The sequence below is a fragment of the Frieseomelitta varia genome, unplaced genomic scaffold, assembly GCF_011392965.1.
Source record: "Frieseomelitta varia isolate USP_RPSP 00005682 unplaced genomic scaffold, Fvar_1.2 scaffold_587, whole genome shotgun sequence".
Taxonomy (NCBI): Eukaryota; Metazoa; Arthropoda; class Insecta; order Hymenoptera; family Apidae; genus Frieseomelitta; species Frieseomelitta varia.
The window spans coordinates 803,156-827,824 of NW_025110353.1; the positions used below are offsets into that span (position 1 = coordinate 803,156).

General features: G+C 39.3%; 5 protein-coding genes across 8 annotated transcripts in view; 2 read left to right on the forward strand and 3 right to left on the reverse strand.

Moving 5' to 3' along the window:
- Positions 1-153: 153 nt before the first annotated feature.
- LOC122534327 (smad nuclear-interacting protein 1-like) lies at positions 154-1,061 on the reverse strand. The gene is made up of 2 exons (XM_043664846.1): positions 404-1,061; positions 154-322 (listed from the first exon to the last, which is right to left on the reverse strand). Exon 1 carries the CDS (start codon positions 1,026-1,028, stop codon positions 432-434), a length of 597 nt encoding a protein of 198 aa, XP_043520781.1. The 5' UTR covers positions 1,029-1,061; the 3' UTR covers positions 154-322; positions 404-431.
- LOC122534326 (smad nuclear interacting protein 1-like) lies at positions 1,028-4,084 on the reverse strand. Of its 3 annotated transcripts, none has more exons than XM_043664845.1 (3): positions 3,799-4,084; positions 2,577-3,714; positions 1,028-1,682 (listed from the first exon to the last, which is right to left on the reverse strand). In XM_043664845.1, the coding sequence occupies exon 2, from the start codon at positions 3,624-3,626 to the stop codon at positions 2,577-2,579; it is 1,050 nt and encodes a 349-aa protein (XP_043520780.1). In that variant the 5' UTR covers positions 3,627-3,714; positions 3,799-4,084; the 3' UTR covers positions 1,028-1,682. The 3 variants fall into 3 exon arrangements, with proteins under 3 accessions (XP_043520780.1, XP_043520779.1, XP_043520778.1); XM_043664844.1 differs by lacking the exon at positions 1,028-1,682 and adding an exon at positions 2,235-2,513 and having other exon boundaries at positions 2,577-3,709; positions 3,799-4,082; XM_043664843.1 differs by lacking the exon at positions 1,028-1,682 and adding an exon at positions 2,235-2,513 and having other exon boundaries at positions 3,799-4,082.
- Positions 4,085-4,357: 273 nt separating this feature from the next.
- Positions 4,358-9,333, reverse strand: LOC122534324 (daxx-like protein). The gene is made up of 3 exons (XM_043664838.1): positions 9,142-9,333; positions 5,041-8,111; positions 4,358-4,781 (listed from the first exon to the last, which is right to left on the reverse strand). Exons 1-3 carry the CDS (start codon positions 9,157-9,159, stop codon positions 4,616-4,618), a joined length of 3,255 nt encoding a protein of 1,084 aa, XP_043520773.1. The 5' UTR covers positions 9,160-9,333; the 3' UTR covers positions 4,358-4,615.
- An 899-nt stretch (positions 9,334-10,232) lies between these two features.
- Positions 10,233-13,981, forward strand: LOC122534325 (protein RRNAD1-like). Of its 2 annotated transcripts, XM_043664839.1 has the most exons (9): positions 10,233-10,385; positions 10,453-11,366; positions 11,856-12,081; positions 12,241-12,350; positions 12,424-12,834; positions 12,897-13,199; positions 13,278-13,431; positions 13,498-13,607; positions 13,687-13,981. In XM_043664839.1, exons 3-9 carry the CDS (start codon positions 11,962-11,964, stop codon positions 13,961-13,963), a joined length of 1,485 nt encoding a protein of 494 aa, XP_043520774.1. In that variant the 5' UTR covers positions 10,233-10,385; positions 10,453-11,366; positions 11,856-11,961; the 3' UTR covers positions 13,964-13,981. The 2 variants fall into 2 exon arrangements, with proteins under 2 accessions (XP_043520774.1, XP_043520775.1); XM_043664840.1 differs by lacking the exon at positions 10,233-10,385 and having other exon boundaries at positions 10,450-11,366.
- Positions 13,982-14,302: 321 nt separating this feature from the next.
- Positions 14,303-24,669, forward strand: part of LOC122534328 (heterogeneous nuclear ribonucleoprotein L-like) — a 115,972-nt gene continuing 105,605 nt past the window's right edge. Inside the window, exon 1 of the mRNA XM_043664847.1 lies at positions 14,303-14,718. Within this exon, the coding sequence (XP_043520782.1) occupies positions 14,656-14,718 (63 nt within the window). The 5' untranslated portion in view covers positions 14,303-14,655. The remainder of the gene's footprint in view (positions 14,719-24,669) is intronic.

Genomic DNA, 24,669 nt, shown 5'->3' on the forward strand with positions numbered 1-24,669 from the left:
ATATTTCTAAGTAATCCTATATACATTGTATGAATTCTGTATATTTTATATATATGTGATCATATTGACATGCAAGTGCTGTAATAAAATTACATAAGAAAATATAAAATTGTCTAATTAATCTGAGTAAATAATTAAATAATAATCTGTGTATATTTAAAAAATGATTCATTACAATCTGTTAGATGATATGTATTACAAAGATTACACATTAGCCTAATACTTTGTTCCATCAGTATATTTCATAAATTTCTGTTCTTGAATATTCTGCAGAACAGATTATAATATCATGTATATTCATACAATTTTCTTGAAGATATACCTGAAACAAAGTATATATAAATAACTGCTGACAGAAACAAGAATAGTAAAAAATATGACATATCATGCAATGCAGTATTACTTGTACAATAGCATAGCAGAAATTACACTTAGTGTGCATAATCATCTAAAGAATCATCTTTGCTATGTTCATGTAACAAGACGTATTCTCTAGTACTGTATCCAAACCGTATCACATCTCTTTCTAATAATTCATGATATCTTCTAGGTTCTAATTTCACATTATTTACAAATGTACCATTTGCAGATTCTAAGTCTATAAGGTAAGGACGAACTCTTCTTCCTTCGCAACCTCCTTCTTTTTGGAAAGATACCAAACGATATTGTAAAACCGCGTGTTGCTTAGAGCACGAAGGGTGGTCTAAGGGAATATCAACAATCTTGCGATCTCTGCCCATTAAATAAGCCGACTGTCTGTGGACGTACAAAGTAGGCAATGCTTTTTCTTCTTTGAACGGATATAACCTCCATCTACGTTTTGGTTTCCTCGCATCTGCAGGTTCAGCATATTTAATAACCACGCCATTCACAGTGTTCGCCTCTTCTGTTAATTTCCCGGACAATTCAAAATTTGGTTTTTCCTTTTCCTCTAGCCTTGGTTTACGCTCTGCTTTGTCAGTAGGTTTACCCCATTCTGGCGAACGTTCCCTCTTTACTCTTAGCGCTTTAAAATTATTCTTACTCATAATAATCTTGTTAAACAACGGTAATGTGACACAATTGATTGATTTCCTTGAAGAATTCACGGAAATGCAGCAGTTCGAAAACAGTCGAAATACCCGACCTCGCACGTCTATCGGTATTCGCAATCGGCGAAATGTTTGGAAAATTCAGGTATACAAACAGGTATACGGTCATTGATTACGAATTATGTAAATGGGGAGTTCATATGCTTTTCATGCTTCCTACAATTTGCTATAGCGGACACAACAGTTATATTCAAGTTAATTGACAAAAACAATAAAATTTATTCTTTCAATTACGTACAACTTTTGGATTCAAATTTCGAATCGGTTTGCAAATCAAACATTACTTGAGCCAATACTTTGATTTATTAGATTGAATTCTCAAATTTTTATTTCCTTTTTTTTGTAGGCTAATGGAATATAGGAAGAAAGCTGAGAATTTAATTTTAGAGACACAGTTAGAAAAAATCATAAATAAATCCTCTTAATTAGTTTTTTTTATAAATTAGAATTTAGTCAATTGATGGACCTCGAAATGCTAGCACCGCGTAGCGGTGAAATTGTGGAACTAATCATCATCTCTGTTCTTGTCGCACATTATTGCGTTCCTTGTCTGCGAATGATATTTACGCACCTTTCAAACTCTGGTTGAAACTAAAAAAATAAAAATAAGAATAAAAATTTCAATAGAAGCACATTGCTTCTCCCACAATAGTTCTAGTTTTCTTCGATATGTGGCAGTCTAGTTTATAGAAGAAAGAGCGTAATAATGTATGACAAAGATAGGTATGCATATTGAGCATCAGACAAAGATAGCAGTAGATTTTAATTCCATCGTTTCAACGCTACGTGGCGCTAGCATTTCAGTGTCCATAATTTGATTAAATTTTCATTTGCAAAGAAATTAAATTAAGAAGATTAACGTGTGGACTAGCAATTCTATCTTTCTAACTAGCCTCTCATCTTTCTTACAAATTATTAATCATAGCAATAATTATGTAATTATGAGAAATTTATCATTTGTTTTGAGCCACTTGAATTGGTAGCATGTAATACAAAAATGATAAGGATACAAATGACAAACTCTGGGATATGAAATGCATTGTAATAAGAAAACATGTTTATACTATTTTATCATGTTTTTATAAAACTTTATACTATATTATCTGATATGTCTAGGCAAATAAATTTTGACACATGAATGAATAAATTGTAATATATGTATATTTCAAAAGTGATTTATTACAATCAGTTTATCTTCCTATTTAGATGAAATGTGAAATTTATATATTAATAATATTTCTTTTATTAATGAATTAAAATTTTTATTAGAATAAATACTATAATGGTGTGAATGCTATATATAAGAATTAAATTTTTTTCATAATACAACTTAAAGACAATTATAAACTAGTTCTACAACTAGTCCTAATGGGTAATAACATTGTATACTGTTAATGTATATGATTTTTCTTAAATATGATTCTGAAAAAGAATACAAATGTAAGTAAACTTTAGAAAATATAAAATATTTAAGAAAAATGTTACCTATGCAGTAGTAGCAAGAGTAGTTGTACTTGTAGTACTTGAGGGAACATCATCATCTAATGAATCGTCTTTGCTATGTTCATGTAATAAAACATATTCCCTTGAACTAAATCCAAAACGTATCACATCCCTTTTCAATAATTCGTGGTATTTCCGTGGTTCTAATTTTATGTTATTTACAAATGTACCATTTGCAGATTCCAAGTCTATGAGGTAAGGTCGAATTCTTCTTCCCTCACCTCCACCTTCTTTTTGAAAAGATACTAAACGATATTGTAAAACTGCGTGTTGCTTAGAACATGAAGGATGATCCAAAGGAATATCAGCAACTTTGCGATCTCTGCCCATTAAATAGGCTGATTGTCTGTGGATATACAAAGTTGGCAATGCTTTTTCTCCTTTGAAAGGGTACAATCTCCATCTACGTTTAGGTTTCCTCGCGTCTGCAGGTTCTGCGTATTTAATAACCACGCCATTTACAGTGTTTGTGTCCTCCGTCAATTTTCCAGACAATTCAAAATTTGGTTTCTCTTTTTCTTGTGGCTTTGGTTTAGATTCTGCTTTAACAGTTGCTTTGCCCCATTCTGGAAACGGTTCCTTCTTTACTTTTACTTCTTCAAGATTATTCCTTGCTCCTTTGTTGACATTATCATTTCTCTTATTATATTCAGCAGGATCTTTGTGTTTTCTCATTTTTTCCTCATGATCTCTGTGCCTTGGACGAGATTCTTCTCTTTTTAAAGGCGATCTCTCATATCTTTTTCTATCATATTGCCTCTCCTCTTCCCTCCTCTCATGTCGGCTATCCCTATATAATCTATCCCGTTCGCCTTGCGATCTATCACAATGCACATCATTATTTTCTCTTCTTATGTCTCTGCTAAATTTGTGAACGTCCCTACCTTCTCTCTTGTCTTTGTAACTTTTATTCTTGCTGCTCGATTCCTTTCTGCCGGATCGTCTGTCTTGGCTAGGATGCCTGTGTTTACGTCTTTTCCGTGACTTTTCGTGATAGTTCTCGTCACTACTTTCAGAACTACTGCTAGACATTCTTACGTCTTTATGCAATTTTCTCAATGAAGTGAATCAGTTTTCGAACATCTTGATTTGAAACGATACGACAACGATATAACCTATACTAGTGATAAGACAATTTGTTATAAACACTGAGTTTTGATGTATTAATATGTTAATGTGCACATATAAGAGTGTATACGCTTACGTTTTTTAGTTGATATCGAAATGTATTTTAGACTTCACTTTTTTAATAAAAATGTCAGCTATTTCATTTAATCGCACAAAACGTACTGCCATCATGCGTACCAAACTTAAAATAGTGCGATATCTACATATATTTGCAATATTTCCTTTGTATATAAATACGTTTAGATTGTAACTTTCTAATTATTACAACAATGCCAATATGTCTGTTTATTCATTTCTAATTCTTGCAAAAGTTCATATCTCTACCACAAATTATTTTTATTCAAGTAACTATTGTTGACGTCACTATAAAACAAAATGCAATTAATTATAACTTGCATGCAAATCAGATTTACAAGGATGAATGTCATAATTTTATTAACAGCGATAAAATTAAATTGTACTCGTGTAATTTCACTAATGTTCTGACTAACTTCTAAATGTATAAATTAATTTGAAGTGAATCGAGTTAACTACAACTTCATAATTATCGCTGCAAGTTGAAACGAAATTTAAACTAGCACGGCGTATATTCGAACTTACGATATTCGATTGAAAGGAAGCGAATGTTTTACATGTAAAAAAATATTGCGTTTATTTTGTATAAAAAAGTATAAAATCAGTATATACATAATAATACATAATTAAAGTATCTATGAAGACACTTATACTTTTATGTCCTTTACCTTTTTTAAACTTTACTCCGGTTTCGTTGTAATCTTAAGATATGTGCGACGACAGAAGGTTTTTGTTTGTTACTTTTGGACTTGGCACGCTAAATCTTGTTTTACGTAAATTTCTATCGTGGTATGCCATACTATTCATTCACGTAGTATTTAAAACGATGAAAAAGTCGAATCGGTGAAGGAGTCGGTGTTGTCGGAGTTACTTTCAGCAGCATCTACAAACGCTGTGGATAAATCTCCAGCCAGTTTGCTCACAGTTTGCGAGGTCACATCGTACATGAAGATTTCTTTCTCGCCTTGGTTCGCGTCTTTCGGCCTGTAACAGTGTCGATGAATATTTTTGAAAGCCAAAGGAAAGTGAAGCTCGGCGATTTCGATCATTACTACCGGATGATGTTCGCGGAAGCAGATCGAACAGAACATATCGTGGAAGATTACGATAGACGATTCAGTGAATATCACTCGTTAAAGAATAATAACGCGTGTCGTTTAAAGAAAGTGGACGAGTTAACGAAGGCAAACTTGTATAAATAAGCGCGATTAGTTACGGCATCGGACTCGCGTTTGTTACTTACATGGTTACCAATAAAACCACCGACTGTTTCTGTGGCTCTGTCCGGCTTTCCTGTTCCAACCACTTCTTATAGTTCTCCGCAGTTGGCTTCTTCACCAATTGTTTCAGAGTATCGCCGGCGAGAAACTTGACTGCTTGTACATCGCTGACCCTCCTACCTTGTCTCGACTCAATCTCTTTTTCTTCTTGAAAGTTATAGTCGACGGGCGCCAATACAACCACACTGGAGATCTTCCGACCATTAAGTTGCGGCACGTCCGGAATAGGGAAGGACGCACCACTCACTTTGAGCGGTAAATAACGATTGTATTGGGACTGGTCTTTCGCTCCCACAGTTACAGGATTCAACCTGGTAGCGTCGTCGCGTATGTGCTGATCCGCTAGCGCCTGGCCTTGCTCCGTATTCGGATCGAAGCGTACTACTTTCATCTCCACGCCACCTGGCCGCAAGGTAGCCTGTTCGAACTTAGTCGTGCTACCAGTAGTCGTCTTCTTCGCCAAAATCGACGAAGAAGTGGAAGAGGAAGAGGTCGAGGAAGATACGCTCCCTGCCGTTTTGGGTTTCTTGACGACCGACGGGACCGGTTCGCTGGCAGCTACCGCGGCACCGCCTCCGGCACCGTAGAAATTCGCCAGGGCCTCCGGCGGTAGTTTCTCTATCGGTATGTCGCCAACCTTGTCGTAATCCAGTATTTGTATGTCGGCGTTACCCAAAATACCAGAACTCAGTAGCTGCTCTCTGATATCATCCGGTACCTCGTCCGGAAGATTTGCGATATTTTCTCTAATCTTAGCCTCTTTCTTCGGAGAGAGAGTTGTTATTGGAGCTTCGGTGGTGGTCGTCGTTGTAGTTGTGGTAGTAGTAGTTGTACTTGAAACGAACGGTCTGATGGTTGAGATTGAATTGAAATCTTCGACAGGACTGACCGGAGTCGCATAAATTTTTTGAGAAGGATTCGCGTTATTTCCGGAGAACGACGGACGTCCCCAGATTGAAGATCGTTGAGGAGACGACGGATATCTTTGCTGTTGTTGCGACTGTTGAAGATTTTGCGAGAAAAATCCTTCCTGCTGGCTCTGAATTATTTGCTGCTTCGTATTCACATGTTGTTGTTGATCGTTTATGAATTCACTCGGTGAACTTCTTAAGATATTTGGCGACGGATTCGGCGGTTGAACGGAAACGTATTGACTCTGTAGCGTTTCAGGGAATCCAGTTGGCTGGATCGCTGGATTAGGTGGAAAAGGGCCAGGGTGAAGCGGATTTTCTCGAATTGCGTAATGCTGCTCGAGCTTCGGTACAGCTTTGAAAATTTCTCCTGCTGGCTTTTGAATCTGGGGCAAAATTGGTAGTTGAGGTATATGTTGTATCGGTGGTGCTTGATTATATTTCAATTGAGAACGATACTGTTGCTCCTGTAACAATTTCTGTTCCTGTTCTTGCTTCCTTCTACGTTGCTCGTGTAATCTCTGCTGCTCTTGTAATCTTTGCTGTTCCTGCAACCTCTGATGATCTTGTAACCTTTGTTGCTCCTGTATCCTCTGTTGTTCTTGTATCCTCTGGTGTTCTTGTATCCTTTGCTGTTCCTGTATCCTCTGTTGTTCCTGCAATCTTTGATGATCTTGTTGTCTCTGTTGTTCCTGCTGTCTCTGCTGATCCAATATCCTCTGTTGCTCTAAGAATCGTTGATGCTCCTGAAGCCTTTGCTGCTCGTGCTGCCTCTGATGTTCACGTTGCTTCAATAGTTCCTGTTGACGACGTTGCTCGTGATATCTTTGTTTCTCTAATTCCTGTTGCTTGTACGGGGGCAAAGGCGGTTGCTGCGGTTGTTGCTCCACGTTGAAGGGATTTCCCTGATTCAGTTCCTGTTGACGACGTTGTTCGTGATATCTTTGTTTTTCTAATTCCTGTTGTTTGTACGGGGACAAAGGCGGTTGCTGCGGTTGTTGCTCCACGTTGAAAGGACTACCCTGATTCAGTGGCAAAGGTTGATTCTGTATCTGTACATTTTGATGAGAAACCGATAACGTAGGTGGAAATCCCGGTTGCTGTGGATGGTTGATGCTTACACGATGAGGTGTGCCAAAAGTATTGAATGGCGCTCGTTGTTGTACATCCGGTAAACCCTGAATTGTTATAGGCAACCGATTCAATTGAGGTCTTTGCAAGGGACTTCTTCCTTGCGATGGAGGGGGGAACGACGGCTGTTGCTGCAAGAAATTTAAGGGCGGCTGTTGCTGAAGAGGCTGATGGAGTTGCTGCTGCGGAAAGGAGTTGGCGATTCTCTGTTGTGGAAACGCCGGTGGCACTCTTTGATGGACCGGTTGAATCGGTTGATACGGGCCGTGTTGTCGTTTGGGAGATCCTGGCGGAGTGGAAGTTGGTTTGGCGGTCTGTTGTTGGGTCGGCGGCGCTTCCAAATCGCTACGTTTGTTGTGACTGTTCGGTGGTACTTGTTCGGTGCCGAAGGTGACGCGAATACCACTAGAACCAGAATGGTACACTTCACTATCGGGTCGAATGATAGCTCTCAAAGTCGTAGAAGGTTCTGGCGGTGTTGGTGTCGCCGTGTGAACAGGTTCTTCCGGGTAAGGCGCTGAGTTATCTGGCTTGATCTCCTCATGTTCCTCGACTGGTGTTAGCGCGGGCACGGGTGGATCGTAAACGACTCGGGATTTATCTCCGTAGCCTTTCTTTTTCTCGTATTTCACATAAAACACTTGTACAGGCTCTTTCGTAGGCCTCGGAGGCGGCGGAGGTGGTGGAGGTACCGGTGTCGGCAACGATTCATTAGATTCCTTGATGATAATTTCGATGATCGGTTCCGGTTCCGTCGGGTAATAATTCAACGGGCCCTCCTCATAAAAATCGTCGCTCTTGGAGCTCGCCAGAGGATTGTAAAGCGGATCTCTCTGAGAATACTGAACGATTGGTTCCATTTGAACCGCGTAGGGTGGTGGTCTGGCTCCTCTCCTCGGATAGAATGCAACCTGTTGTCTTTTATCGCGGCTTTTCGAGGAGTCATCTTTGGCAAATGTCGCAACGACGAAGAGCGCTATTATCACGACAACCTGGAAAGAGGAATCTCTATCGGAATGCGTGGAAACAAGGGGAACTAAATGAGAAATATCTGTGTACAAATGTGGAACACATTTGTGGAAACATTGGTCGCACGTGGTTAACCGAGTGACCTGATTAATAAACGAGAAGAAGCATCCTGTAAGACCTTAAAAGGCCAATCGATTGGTATTCTAGCGTCGCCGAATAGACAGTTACTGCTACCCTGATAAGCGATTCCCAGCTGCGATCGTGTTCCCGATATGGCGAAGCCGAGTTACCAGCACGTATCAGACGTAGGATGTTTCTCGCGTTTAAATTGTGCGAATAGAACAGAAATTCTTGTCGCTTGTTTCACATGGCCATAGAGAGAAAATTTAGGTTTTAGATTCAATGACGTGCGCGTTTCACCTCGAGAATTCGGTGACTCTCTTCAGGGACTTCTTAATATTCCTCGAACAAAAAGAAACTCGTACGTACTTGATATACGTACGCGGCTGAAATGAAATTTATTTATGTGGTCTTCGTGTTAAGCGCTGAGTAAATTCAACGATGAAGCACGATACGATCTCATTAGAGCATCAACGTATCTCGTTAGAACATTTTTGTAGAATTAGAAATTCATTTTCTAAAAGAAAAAAGAAGAAAAAAAAGAAAGAGAGAAAGATTACGGATTACTAAAAGAAAAAAAAAAGAAAAAAGAGGATTACTAAAGGATTACTAGAAGAAAAAAAAAAAGAAAAAAAGAAAGAGAGAAAGATTACGTTATGAACTATTAACTGCGTATACATAAACGCGTCGCTAATCCGATATACTTTCCCTTGCTAAGTAGCCAAAGGCGATACGCTGACTGATTACAAATGATAGAACCGTGTCGAACGTTTCCCGTAACTATAAAACGAGACATGGTTATTACGATGAAAGTATAAGCGGGCGCGTTCTCTGAAATTCGTTATTTACATTATTAATACGACCCTCTACGGCGAGGAGTTTCACCGGCTCCCGGGAATATTGTCGAAGAGATACAATCTTTTATATAATTACCAGTTTAAGGAAGCGCATGGCGTGTCCGAATCGGTTACTCGTTGAGCTTTTTTTTTTTTGTCTCGATCGTTCGGAATCACACTTCACCGGCTTCACGTGCTTAACTTTGATCAAGAGCAGCTAATTCGCGTTAGGCAACATGATATCCGTAGGATCGGGCATGCACTGAACGATATTGAATGAAGCTTGGACCCGGAGGCCCGTTTCTCCCTACCTGATGCCACCACCATCGGAATACTTCAAGAAGCTCCTCTCTAATATCGAATACGGTGGGGCACCTTTCTCTGGCTCTGTTGGCTACGTACACTTTACGTGGCTAGTGTAAGGCAGCATTTAAACTGTTCGCGTGCAAGACATACAAACGCGGTTTAAAACGAGAAAAAAAAAAAAGAAAAAGAAAAAAAAAGAGAAAAAAGGAAGGTTTCAGCGCGAAGAGGCAACGACACAGGAGAGGAAAACGGACGAAGTCGTTGTCAACTTTCTTTAAATCCGTCCGTCAATCGAAAGGAAAGGAAGGCGATTATATTAAACGTTCCTTTTCCGTTGACCTCCAAGGTCTATCGAAACCGAAACCTATCTTTTCTGTAGGAGAAGACCGTGTGCGCGATTGGTATTGTACACAGTGAATTATTCGGTGAAAGACTACCATCTCGAGAGCACGGCAACTTACACGTACACTCGCGCGCTCACGCTTACATACACTTATCATTACTTTCGCTAAAAGTTTAAAGCGGTTCCGAGCGAACGATTTCTTTATGAACAAATCATTTCCTGCGTCTGTCTAACGACCTTTCTTTCACGGCGATAAGTAAATTCCCATGGTCACTTTTACTATGTACCAACAGTTATTCTTTGATTCAAGAATTTCTCGACCTTTTTTTTTTATATTTCGATTTCATTTCATTCTGTTTTTTTAACGATATTTCAATTTTATTCAACTGCGATCACTAATATAAAAATAAATAATAATAATTACGCAATTACGTTGCTTAATGAATTAAAAAAATTACAACTCACGTAACTGCTACATACGTATCTTTCATTACGTTTTATATTTTTACTTGTTTTGTTCTTAGCCTTGTTAATAGATTACGTAGTTTTCCTCGCCATAATAGAAACGATCCGAGATTTTCCAACAAGTTTATCCCACGTGAAAAGATCGCGTGCACTCTTTTTCCGTAAATCGTGTTCAGTTTGCTGTGAAAGGCAGAAATCTAGACTACTAGTTAACTGAGGATGACCTGGTAAAACCCTTAGTTGCAAAAGCTTTGATGATGCAAAATTCTCATACTTGCGTAACATGTATTCCAGATTGGAAGCATCATGCAACTGTGATGGATCATTTTATTCTCTATAATCTCCCTCATCTTTATCTTTGAACTTTGATGGTCCAAGGATGCAACAGGATAAAATCGTCCACACTTGTCAAGTTTCGAAAGTTTGTCAATCGATTTTGTAATTAGACAAGGAGCAGTGATCAGAGTACATTGACATTTAACGATTCCAATGGACCAACATCTTGCCATAAGGATGAACTTTTAGCAAATATCCATGTATCGTCGAGATTCGACGTCTCGTTCGTCCTACTTGAAAACTTTCACTTACGTTGGCGTAAGAGATCCAAACAACGACCGAGAGATTCGAATACGATGAGCAAAGAATCGAATGGTCAGTGATTTCTAACCGCGTAAAGTTTTTCGTGAAAAGATTATTTATGTCACGTGGTCAACAAATTTCATATTTTCTGATTTTTATCGAAAGAATAAGATCAAACAATGTGATTTCATAGAATTCACAAATATGAGAAAAACTGTGCAATATTGTTCGAAGTTAATTGTCTGTACTGAAGACGAGCGACAATAGATAAAGATAGATTTATCGTGGCGTTTAGCAATAATTGCAACAGTAGTTGCAATCTGAAACATTTAAGAGTGGATTGCACGAATCTTAGACGCTTGGTTCTCATGAAAGTCCAGGGATACAGAGTAGCAGATGATACAATTCTCTGTCTAAGGCCATACAGTTTGTGAGTATACAGTTCCCGGAGAGTAGTGTGCTCATGAGCAATAACGTAACTGTTGAAGAGTGAAAGTGCGGTAAAGTGGGACATGGCGAGAATAGCATCCGATCTTTTAATTAATAAATAAAGCAAACAAACGGTCCTCATTTCCTTTGCCTTTTGTATTAAAGCGGCGGAAGATGGTCCGTCGTTTCGTAAGACCTTGGTTCGTATATTAAAATTTTATGCGTCTTTGTGAGAAAATTGCTTTCGATTTGGCAGATTGTTTCCGGGGCTCGTTTGCTCGATATATCTTCGTTAGAAGCAAAAATATTAAACTGATTATCTCGCTTTTTTTATGGTTGACAATTTAGCGTTTTTTTTTTATTATCGTTGACTCTTTTAGCGGAGTTTGTTTGGTATATTAGCTATATCATTTGCACTTACATATGCATGCATATCCTCGTAACTGTGTTATATAATTAGATAGGATATGCGGCATTAAACAAAAAGTATCTGTAGCCGGTGTTATATTCATTGCACTTTCTATTTCCATCGTAGAGTACATTTTGAAATCTTATATGGCGTGTTATAAATGACTTAAAATTAAAAACCTTGATTAATGGTTTAAATGGATATAAGAATACGTAATACGTTCACTTTAGATATATATGTATGTGATAAAAATTATTAATCGAGAGTTAATTATTTATAGATAAATTTGAATATTAACAAATGAATTTTTGGAATGACAATTTTATGGTAAAATTAGAACCACGTGGAGCGATCAGTTAAATTTACGCGGCTATTTCACTGCAACAATGGCCGCACCTACAGACATTCGGTGCATATGTAAAGTTTGTACCAGAATTCGTGTCACGATTGACCAAATATTTAGCGTTCTAGATGTATACGGCTGGCTATTGAACTCTTATGTTGTGGTACGTAATATCAAAAATATATCTAGCACCAGCATCTTCTACAGTGTTATATTTGTTTGGATTTATTCGATATATGTCCAAACATTATGACGCGTGTCATTACTTTCATCGAGTGGTAGCTTTAATGGACTGTACAGGTTACTTTCTTCTTTAATGCAGGACTTCTTTCAAGACAAGTTATGGGATAAATTACCGGAAAGTTGGAGATTTGCATTACAAGATACACCTCCTCAAGAATTTGGTAAATGGTTATCAGGAGACATCTCGTGGTAGGTATTGACACTATACTGTTCGAACCTGATGTTTTACAGTGTTCTACAATTGTTTTCAATTGTGTTACAGCACACGTGTATGGCCATTAACATTGCTTGCACTTCGTCAAGTTGCTAATATTTTACAAGTAAATAGAAATCACGAAGACTCAAACAGTATACTAATTTGTGAATTCAATAAAACAAAAATAAACAATAATAATAATGAAACTTTGAGAACTAGTAGAAATTACATTTTCGACAAGTCACATTACCAAAATCATAAATTTAATAATTTGTTTTCAAAGCATATAAAGAAAAAAAAGAGATATGAAATACACGAAATAGCTCAAGTATGCGCAGGCTGTGCCCACGAAGCTAGTTGTAAATGTATTGTTGATATTGGATCTGGAATGGGTCATTTAGCTAGAATCTTAGCATTTCAATATGGATTAAATGTTACTTGCATCGAACAGGATTGTACATTATTGCAACAAGCTAGGTATACAATGTTGTTATGACACGATGCTATTGAAGTTATTGTTGATAATAATTTTGTTACAGAAAATGGGATCAAGAATTATTGATGTCTATAAGAAAGCACATACCCAATTACCACCAAAAGTGCCCTCAACATTTTACAGCTAAATTAGAATCTTCAAGTTTAGTCGAATCAGAATTAACTAGTCAATTAACAGAATTATTTCAGAATGAGTTTGATTTAAGTGAGACAGAAACTGAATTTGGTCTTATAGGACTTCATCCTTGTGGAGATTTAGCTCCTATATTACTCAAGCTTTACTCATCTAGATGTGAAGCCAAATTTATCTGTATTGTAGGATGTTGTTATATGAAACTAACAATACAGTTCGTATGTTTTCTCATTGAATGTTTTTCTTTATGTAGTATAATAATTAATTCTGTAATATGATAATTAATTTTTAGATCAGATATAAGTGGATCGAAGGGTTATCCACTTAGCAAGTACCTGCTAGCATGTAAAAATCACTCGTTAACATATACAGCATTAGAAGTAGCTTGTCATGCTATTGAAAAATATTGTGACAAATTAAAGAACGGAAATTATGAAGATTTAATAGTTAAGTGGAATTAATAAATATATACATGTTTGAATAAATATTGTTAACTGAATTATTTGTTTCAGGTACACACATACAGAGCAGCTTTAGAAACAGTTTTAGTCAAGAAAAATGAAAAGTTACGTCACAGTCAATTTAGAAATGTCAAAGTAACAAAAGGGATGACGTTTGAACAGTTAAGTGACTAATATCTAATAGCCGATAGTCAAATATATAAATGTACAAGTATGTACAAATACATTTAATTATTTCAGGTATTGCCATGCGGCTACTGCAAATTTTGACGCTTATTTGCAGCCGCAAGAATCTGATATTAATAATTTAGAAATAATTAACTTATTAAACCGATGGGAACAAGTCATAGTATTTGGATCGCTTCGAATGATGTTGGCACCATTAGTGGAAACCATTGTGCTTTATGACAGATTCTTATTTCTGTCTGAAAGAAATTTGACACCAACGCTAAAACCAGTGTTCGATAGCAGACTGTCACCACGAAATTTAGTGTTAATGTCTAGGAAAAATAACTAATCCGTTTACAGTTTTGAATTATTTTCCGATAAAACCTACCTCGAACTTTCCTTCAATCACTGTAAGTACCGCGATCGCACTTCCCGCGTCCACGAATTAAAGTCGCCCCGGATTATGATGTGCCTTTGATTGGGCAATACCATTCGGTCGCAGGCGTCGGTAAATAATGTATTTCAGTTTCCAATTTTTCGTTATTTTGCGATAATAAGAATTTAAAAAAAAAAACGACGTTACAAATACTTCAATATTTGTTGCAATTGTTCTTTTGACTTACTATTCAATGGTGATGTCGCACGAATGCACGATGTAAGCAACGACACGCGGACCAATGGGAGAGTTGGATAACAAGCGAATGCGCGTGCGCGCGGTTCCGCCTTAAAGACTCGCCATATCGTTGAAATAGTGGCGTCGGTAGGTAGCGCTGCGGTGGCCGGCTACTTCGTTAAGGGCAGAGACGTTCCTCTCCAGCAACATCGAGATCCAGTTTCCCTTAAGCCGCTCTCGCGCGTTTGTCTGTTCTCGTCGCGTTCGCGTCGTATCCTACCGATTATTTTCTCCTTCCTCCCCCCTCCCCCGCCCGCGCACGAGATCGTCGACACGGTAGAGAACCGCGCGGTATACACACGGACGTGTCGTCGTAGCACCAAGTGCTCCGCTTTTAAAACTAAATTGCCCGGTGCCCGAGCCGTAGGATGGCGTTCAACGGAGACGGACCACACTCCAAGAGGCAGCGACTCGAGGAATCTGGTCACAGGGTGAGTACACTTTATATATATTAGTTTCGGCCGTGGTATTTCTTTTTTCGTCGGGGGAATTTGTCGATCAATTTTTTTCGTCGGATGGATTTTGCCCGTTGTTCGAACAGTTTGGTACACTGACACGGCGAACGCGTGCGTTTCGGCGTGTCGCGTGAGATTTACCGTGAGGCGGCCGCGACACAGCGGAGGGGGGAAAGTCGCCATTTATCCGGTCGCTTTTACCCATATCACCGCCACCGCGTCGAAACAATGGGCGATGCGCGCGCTATCGAAGGAGATTGTCTCGTGTCGTGGTCGTGTCGTGTATAATACGAAACGCACGTTTCCCTGATACGTGGCTCGTGTTTCGGCAGCAACCTGTTATCCCGTACGTGTGCTTGCTCTTTATAATAATCGCGTCTTCGTACGAATCGAGAATTCGTCGACGACGCCGTCGCCACTGTCGTGGAAAGGCTTGCCCTGTTCTATCGTCGTTATTGGCGACGGCTGGTGCGCGAGGATGCACGTTCAAAACAAACCCCCGTCGGCGAACCGGGGTCGATAATTTCCATCGCGTTATCACCGCGAGACGAGGCGTTGTCGCGATGCTCGCCGCCTGCGATTATCTCGAACGGCAGTTTCGTCTTTATACCGTGACCTATGAGATATTCGGAGAAATAGACCAGATAATAACAGCATACTCGAACGCGTTGTGGACTTAGGAGTTTTCGACCGACGGCTCCTATGCATTTGTTATATTGTTTGTTTGGAGCGACGTTTTCGTCCTGAAATCGATCCCTGGGCATTCCGTTAACGTGATATTAACCGAATGTATCCGGCGAGGGTATCGAAGGTACGAGAAAATACATGATACATGTTCATTGTATTTTCGTTGTTTTTGCTATATCGTAAAATACAATTAATTGCCATTTTAGTACATGTATATATGTATATCGAAATGCGTGAACGCAATCTGAAAAACATTTCTTCTCAAAACCACGTACACGTGCTTTGTTCAGCAACAGTCAAGAAAGTTCAAATATATTTTATTTCGGCAAATATGTGTTTAACTGTGGAGAAATGTTTTCAGGATAGTTACCCTTTGCGTATCTACATAATATACTACATTGCGATATATGAAAGGGTAACATTCAAACAATAAACCGCGTTCGCATGAGTCATATTTACAATTGGATTGCATAAATGATAAATTGGAATATGACCATTAAATTGTCTTTGGTTAGCATTCAAAGTTAAGTACGTGTATTTATGGATAAAAATACTGTATCGCGCGTTGTTGTTGCTCGCTTTGTACGCACAACTTTGCATAATATTTGCCTTAAAATATCGTCGAGTGATTAAAAACGTATTAATTAACAACTGTTTATGAGTCTTCTTTTTCTTTTTTTTTTTTTTTTTTTTCAAATCATTTTCCGCTTATTGTTTGGAATGAGAATACGTTTGTTATCATTTTCGCGAATAAGTTTCAAAATTTCGATAGGAAACAAGAATTAAATACGAGAAACAGAATGGGTCATTGTCACGTCAACTACTTCGCGACCTTCGGTTCACGGTTGCTAGCACTGCATGCTGCTGAGAACACATGCCACAGATGATGTAATGGTAGGCGTAATGCGTTACATGTGCATGTATGCCAATCATATTTTCACGGCGTGCGTCGGTGTACCTTGATCGGGATATTGAACTTTATTTTTTATGAACATTTATGTCATTTAATTTATTATTTCATCTAATCAATTGACATTTCACATTATACTGATTTTCGTTTCAAAGTATTTTAATCGGCTGCAATTTCTCTGTTTTATATTTCAAATCATATAATATCAGTCATATTGAAAGATGTAGCCACTGTTAACATAATTTCTTTACCTTCGCCAGAATTTTTTGAATTCATAATAATAATAATAACAACAACATTGTTGTATATCGCCATTGAATAATCTTTCAGTTCTAAATAATATCGGTTCGACAATCTTGCTTTTAACGAATCTCAAAATAGGAGCAACGATATTGCGTAATTTGTGCCATTGATTCTCTTGTTCCTCAAATATGACCTGTAGTCGTTTTTATTAAAATGCTAGATATGTCACGTGACGAGCGCCTTTAGAAAGGATTCCGTTCCATTTGTAAGAAATCGATCTGCGAAAGGTCAACGGTACGTAGTGACTTCATGATAACGAGCAATTCTTGCGGTCAATCCTATAGGTCAGCTTTAAAATATGTATCGACACGTTTCCATTTTGTATCGGTGGTTTTATGATCGATGGTTGGTAACCAGTAATACGCATGAACGTGAAAGTCGCTCGAACGAGGAAACGTTTTCCATTTATGTAGCCCACGGAGCCCAAGGGTTTCCTATTCCCGTTGATCCGCTCTTTTTTTTTGTTAACTTTCTCTCCTTTTGATCCTCTGTCTCCCTTTGACTGATATCTCTCGTTGTTAATGTTGATTTGATCAAATTAACCGCGAGCAAAAATAAAAATCCACGTAGTCGGAATGTCAGTGTAGCCACCTTCGCTTTTGTCCTGCTGTCTTTTGCATCGTACTTCATAATGTATACAGATTCCACTCGATTTCTCGGTTTCTGTTCTATAGACGCGTGTTCTGTTCGCGAGCTCGACTCGATTCCTCGTGTGTCTTCGAGGCAGCGAAGACAAAATATATGTATCAACCGTCTTTACCGCTCGATGATCGGGTATGTTCAGAATCAAAGAGTTTTTATGTTTCCTCGCCATGAAATATTCAACGAAAGAGAAAAAGAGAAAGAAAAGCACGTATGTATGATTCCCTGTCACATTTGCACGCGATTAAATCTCTCTTGATTATCTGGGTTCATCTTGGCCAGAATAACCGAGACTAAAATTCAAACACTCCGATAAAGCACGGGTTACGACGCATGAATAGTTCGAAGGAACCGCTATCTCGATCTTTAGTCAGGTTTCGTCAGTCGGTTTCGTTGTTTTCTTCCAATTGGAATAGTCATTAATCTCGTTACTCGTCTTGCAATCTCGTGAAATTCATTCGAGCATTACCTCCGGAATGAATACGATCAGCACTTCGTGGGACGAAAGTTCTGCCAAATCGATAACGTCAATGCTAAGTGAAGGGTTATTTTGTGTCGAACAGTTTGAAGAACTCGGGTCAATCAATGTGTGACTCACGTTTGACATTTCCACGAACTTAACTGTAATGCGCGTTCATTTCGATGGAAAGTAACTGCATCTGTGTAAATTGCTGCTGTTAATCCATTAAGGACAAACATATTGCGTTGTGCTGATAAAAGAATTCGCTAATACTTTATCTTATCTTCTGCAATTTAATAAAGATTGAAAAAAAAAAATCGAAATATTTATATCAAATTATAGAATCTTTTTGATCTTATGTATATCTATTATTCGAATATTGCATTTATACAACTTATTGTACGAATTATTTCACTGCTTGCTTCCTGATGGGTTAAAAGAGTCTGTCGAGTGGCAAACAGCTCGTACTCACGATCTATCAATTCTGTCGCCAATTATAATTTTTCGAAGACCACGCGAATTTTTTTTTGCGTTCATTCTTAGCGAAATGCTAACCGATCAGGTCTTACTCTCTGCATGCGTTTCAGTTGACGTTCGTTTGAACTTTGCCAACGCAGAGCCAAACCGTCTCTCATACTTACAATTAGCGGCACCATCCGGCTTGGCTCTCTCGGTGTGTCATAACGACCGAAATATCTTTGACTCTTGACTGGTATCCTCGGTACATGCACGTGCTCCTGTAGCTGGAATGTCTGACGAAGTAACTCCGTCATCTCGGCTATGACGTGTCCGTGATAAAAAAGAAGATCGATATCCGTTCCCTGTCAGGCCGTGTAGACACTTGAAAATTGTATCGCGAATGAAATTCATGGACGTCGTTCGAGCGACACCAAGGCTGTTTATGGTCAGCGATGGGCCAATATCCTATGAAACTCTAATGCCTGTTTTACCGACGATTAGGAGATACGATATTTGCCATGCGAACGAAGAACTATGCATATGACTAACTATATGTGTGCGTAATTTCATTTATAACAAAAAGTCCTATGTTCCAATTAGATCTTCAGTGAGAAAATTGCAACAATCCAGTCATTTTCTGAAGAGTAATCTGGGATATATATTTTGAATCTCTTTTATATTATATTTTTATAATACTTCATATTATATTTATCTTTCGTATTATATAAATTGATAGCTGTAGCGTCACGTGCATATTTTATTCAATGTTAATACTTTAATTTCGGAATTCTACGTAATGGAGTATCTCTTCCTGGCAAAGCACGTGCTCCAGAAGTACATGGCGTCGAGTGGTGCTCGAAGAATCATCCGGAATAGAATAATTTGTTTGTAGTACCTCGTGACATATTCTTTCATAACCGCCCGACAGCGTCGAAACACGACGATTCGATTAAATTAGTCCGTTCCATTTGCTCTGGGATCGTGGAATGCAATGTCTTCGTGTGTCGACGATAAATTATCTCCGATATTATATAATGGAATAATACCTGGCATCGATGGATCAGAGTATCGAATGCGGGATAAATATAATTGTCGTCGATCACAATATCATTGTTCCATCAATCACGATTATTACTGGCGAAAATAAACCGCCATCCGACACGTCGCAATAACGCTGAAAAGGCCATTGTTCCGCAGCTACGTTGCAATTTTCGTCATTACATTACTTTCACGCGCGTGCGATGATTACGTTCCAACCGGCAGTGAAATTTAATTTCGCGCTCTCCCGCGTCTCGTGTTCTCTGCCATTAAAATTCTATTTGCAAATCGTAATATTTTAATACAATCGTGTCGGCTTTTTGTCGACGATACGGGCACGGAGCCGTTCCCTTAAATGGAATGTCAATATTTTCGGAACGTCTCGCAGCTTGTTTGACAAATGTTTGTCCTTTAATCGCAAGTTTATGTAATCAACTCGGTCACGAAAGTATTCGAATAACTTCTGATGCTTGCACTAACGCTACAAGATATTTAACGCGGGTATACATTTTATACACAGTGTATATATTCATGTGCATTGATGTATATGCATTCGTGGGGTAAAATGCAGGAATAACTTTCCTCGGAATGTCGGTATGAAACGCAGTCGACAAAACGTTTACCCTCCAAGATTATTTCATCGCGTTCCGACGATTCATTGCGACCGATATCCATCGCGTCACGAGACTCGCCATCAAAAACTAAATATTATTCTCTCGCCAGAGCGTTATTTCTGGAAGAAAGTGCACGTAGCTTTTCTCTCGTACTCTCTTTATTTATAGTTACTTCTCTCCAATATAAATCATATCAATAATAATCATACCGAAACAAAGATTGTATCTGTAAACGTGAGACTTCTTTGTGAAACTGTTAAAAAAAAAAAAAAAAAAAAAAAAAAGAGAAATATTGCGCAAGCTCGCGATGACGTTTTTGACCAAGTCGGAAGAAATGCGCTATATTTCAATGGCTTGTCAACTCTGTATCCAATAAAGAACAGGTTTTTTCTTTTTTATTAATATCGCGTCTCGATAAATTTCGTTCTCTGACCTGTTGTATTTGGGATCCTTTATGTCGCATCGACTCTTTCCCTTTATACGGAAAGGGCTGTGCATTGTACCCCTTTCAAATATTCCGAGCGTTTCCTTGGACGCATTGAGAAAATCGTAGATAATCCATGGATACGTTGCAAGCGCAACGACACGGCGGGACATCATTCATTCGCGATTTCCGACAGTGAATACTGAGTTGAGTAGGATGTTCGAGTTAAAGTAGTCGTAGTCGGGGAAAATTTATTGGACCATCCGCGGTCCTGGGACGTGTGATTATTTGTTCGAGGCGGCAAATTTGTCGGTCTCCCCGTGACAGAGGGGAAGAATATCAATCGCCCTAAGGAATTCTCCTCCGTGAAAACTTACTCCTCCACTAGTCTCCGTGTCCGTATCAGCATCCGCGAGTTAACCGAGCCTTTATTGAAAACTTATCAACTTCTGTTTTCTTGGACGATGTTTCGAGGATTGGCCAAGCCGTGGCCAACGTTTGCCGAACCGATCGTCGATTATTATGATCAATTAAATCAAAGGCGAACTTGGCAGAGAATAATTAACGCGAAGCCGAGCGTTCAATTTTCTGACGACCAACTGGCATTGATTGCGACCATCGAGAGGCTATCGATTTGGTGTAATTAATAGACAACTGTTAAGTACTATGCGGCTTGGAGAGAATCCTAATTACCCAAACTCCAGGAATGTGCTATCGCAAATGTTCGCAATTAGCGCAGCGCAGAACACGAGTCAATTGCCCGTGCACTTTCGTCTTCCCGTTACGTGAAAATCTAGATTTGCTTCATCGGATGCTCTTCAACGATAGAATATTTTGTCCCTTGGCTTTTACTTTTCTTTTTTTTTTTTTTTTGAAATCTGTATATACGTGTGTGTTATCGATTTGCCGAGTCGACGAACACGAAAGATTCTTCGAGACTTTTAATCGCGCAAAAAGCTCGTTTTTCATATGTGAATCGCTTTCCATTTTGCCGGGCAGCTCAAGCTTGCGATACACGAAAGCTCACAACCGAAGTGATCACGCCGTTTCGCGTTTTACGAGAATTCGTTGGTCAGTGTTTTCGTTTGCCTTTGTTCGGTAACGGACGTCGATTTTCAATATATGTATTTTTGCACGTATATACCGGCTTCGCTCCCCAGCCTCCCGCGTTTTTCAATTATCGTGCTCGTATGAAAGCTTCGTTCTATATATCGCGAGCAGAAAGCATTGCATCCTTTCTTAAGAATCCGTATTACGGCTCCATCGTTTATTGGTAGACTACGTTCTCTCCGGTGTGCACGTGTGGCTGAACTTGAAGTAGTAGTCCGCAAGGAAATTGGGTTCCGTGACCAGAGAAAATTGGATTTAACTGGATTGTCGTATGCAGATTTTTACAACTAGCCTTTTTTTGTTTTTGTTGCAAGTGGCCTCGCTCCGACGAACAAACAATTCGTACAATTAGGAGTTTCTCCGTTCTTCGTTTTAAATTCCAGTTTCTTACTAATTTTGTGCTTCAGTCGTTGGCGTGAAATTTCGTACATGGTAGTAGCTTGGTTTCTTCGTCTACGTAGTTTCATCAAAATCGATATGGCAGAGCACCTTATGCACCGGCTTGGTTCTCAGACACGAACCAATTTGCATGGTTCTTCGTTGCTTTCTATTTAATAAAGAGGCTTTATCGGCAGAAATTTTGAACGCTGTCGTGGTAGTAGCTCGTTATCACGTTGTTTACACCCGACTCTGTTGAACGACTCGCGAGGCGCGTGCGACGTCGAGCGGCAAACTCGCGTGAAATTTCACGGCTGCGAGTTAAGCGAGATTAAGGTCGCCGAGGAGTTAGTAAGGTGAGCAAAATGAAATTAGAGCTCGCGAAGATTCGTCGATAAAGGTTGACGGTCTCGCGCGACACTTCCCGCCATGTTCTCCTCCGTTTTGTCAGCAGTTTTGTTCCTCCGCGACGAGAGAATTATAGTAGAGAGATACTACGGCTCTTCCGTTGAAAGAATGATCCATTTCCGATTGGAAACGGGAGTAATGAGAATTTTCAAGGAAAACTTTTGTTTGTTAGTTTTTCTACGAAGTGCAAAATGAAGGCAGATCACAATGGTTACTATCGTTTTGCATAATTGGTGATCGTTGGCGATATGAACAATGTGAGAATTAGAAAAATACGTGTACTGATCATTGTGATTCGTTGATTCCTTTAGATTTTCGTGCGCGTTATCTCGTCGATATTTGGCCCCGGTTCGTGTAAATATTGAGATTTACACTTTGGAGATTTCAATACTCTCGACTGTATTTTGTGAAAATCGACGAATATGATGTTTGACTTTTGCCACGTAAATGTCATGACAAATAAATGAAATTGCATCTCGAGCGACTTTTCTGTTCGTTTTATTGTTTAAACGATCTTTCGGAGTTTCGAATAAAGTATAACTTCCGGTTTATGAATTAGAAGATCCATCAGCATATTTCGTTCGTCTGCGAGCCTGTAGTATTTAATGAAATATAATTCGCGCGATGAAGTCATCGAGTACACACGAGTTTCAGTCACTGGGCAACCAGGAAATTCGAATTCCTCCGTAAATGGATATTTTAACAGTGTGTAATTTCAATGTTCCTGTCGTTTTTCATTTTCTTCGAACGGCTCGAATAATTACAATCGGCTGGCGTGAAAAATTCCGCGTTGGTACTCGCGCTCGTGGAATTCTTCGCGTATGAAGCTGGCAAATTCACCGAAGTGCGAATACACTTCCTCTTAATATTGAACAGTTCGTTGTTTTACGTTCGCCGCAAACGCAGGAACGAAGCTGCTCTCGCGGCTCTGTTGGCTGCGCGCATTGTTCTGCTCTAATAATTGCGTTCACATTCAATTGGTCGGAACGAAAAGGTTCTGCCACGCCGACAATGATTTAGAATGCAGAATCACTTTACTGCAGACGCTGGTTTACTAGATCATTACTTAGTTATTCCCATGACAGGGCATGTCAATTTCACGTCGTTGCGGTATTTCGTTCTCCGAAACTGTTCGACCACGGCTGCGACTATAATTTCCATGCTTCCACGAATTCTGCGTGGAACGATTTTTTTTTTTTTTCACAAAATAACAATGGCAGTAGTATCAATCTATACTACTATGACAATACAGGTTTTCCACATCATAATATTTCACTGCACGAGACTGTTAAAACTTTGTGATTCTACGAACAAGCCTTTGTACATACGAGTCTTTTCAGCAGTCAGATTGTAGTCTATAGGTACTAGATTATGTATTACGACACGTATAGTTACCTTTCCAAGCTTCGTCGTCGAGTTTTACGCGAAAGAAGGTCGCAGAAAAAACTTGTGCCAATCATCTGCATAGTTCCACATTTGCAGTCTAATCGCTGGAAGATATTAGAAAGTATCGAACGAGCCGTTGAATTTTTCTCTTCTCGGACAACTATGTACCGTTGAACGAGAAGGGGGGAGGGATATTAATGCCCGGATACGTGCAGCGAATAATTTTTCGAGATCCCGGAGTACCGTGTCCCGACCGATATTATAATTTCTCCCGGACAAAAAAATTCGATCCCCCCCTCTTCGTCCTTCTCGAGCACTTTAATATCCATTCATACCCCGTTGCAGCGGGGTGCGTTTTCTTCTCCCATTCGTTCGTTCCTAATTTCTTCTTCCGTTTTTTTTTTTTTTTACCGATTGGCGTCTCGCAAAGTCAATTACTCCAACTGCGATCGAACCAGTGTGGTAAATGAATTTTATCAATCAGGCTACGGACGAGCTACGAATTTACGTGTCTTTGTATCACAATATTCGCGAAAGATGAAGTCAACCGTTGAATTTATTTCGCTAGTTTTCAAAACGCTGGCGATTGAGATAGTAAAATCGTGATCATAACCTCAAGCTTGAACGAAGTGCGTTTGAGAAGAATCAGTGTGTCTGTAGGTTTCGTCGTGTGTGAATCATTCGTAGCGTTTCATCCAAAGTACAAAGTTTAAATTCGTCTTAATTTCTGCTATTGACGCTTATTATGCCTCGGCGGGCCAAGTTCTCCTCTCCGCATGCAAAAGACGACCCACGTGCGCGCCAGGCTTACGGGAACTCTAACGCAACTAAATAGATCGTGTAAACAAGATCTTAACTTGTGTATGCAATTCGCTGGAAAATTCATAGGCAACGGGGTTAAGCGTTAAAGCGATTCTCACAGGTCGTGGCTGTGTGCACGCGTACACGTGTACGAGAACCCTTTCCCTCTAGCCTGTGTGTAGAAACGGAATCGCGGTGGCCCAATTATCTTGTCCGCTATGAATTACGCATGGTCTTGCGCCTGCACGCTGGCATCTTTAGCAAGGCCTGATACGGCGAAGCTTTCTCTCTCTGTACCTCTCACCTT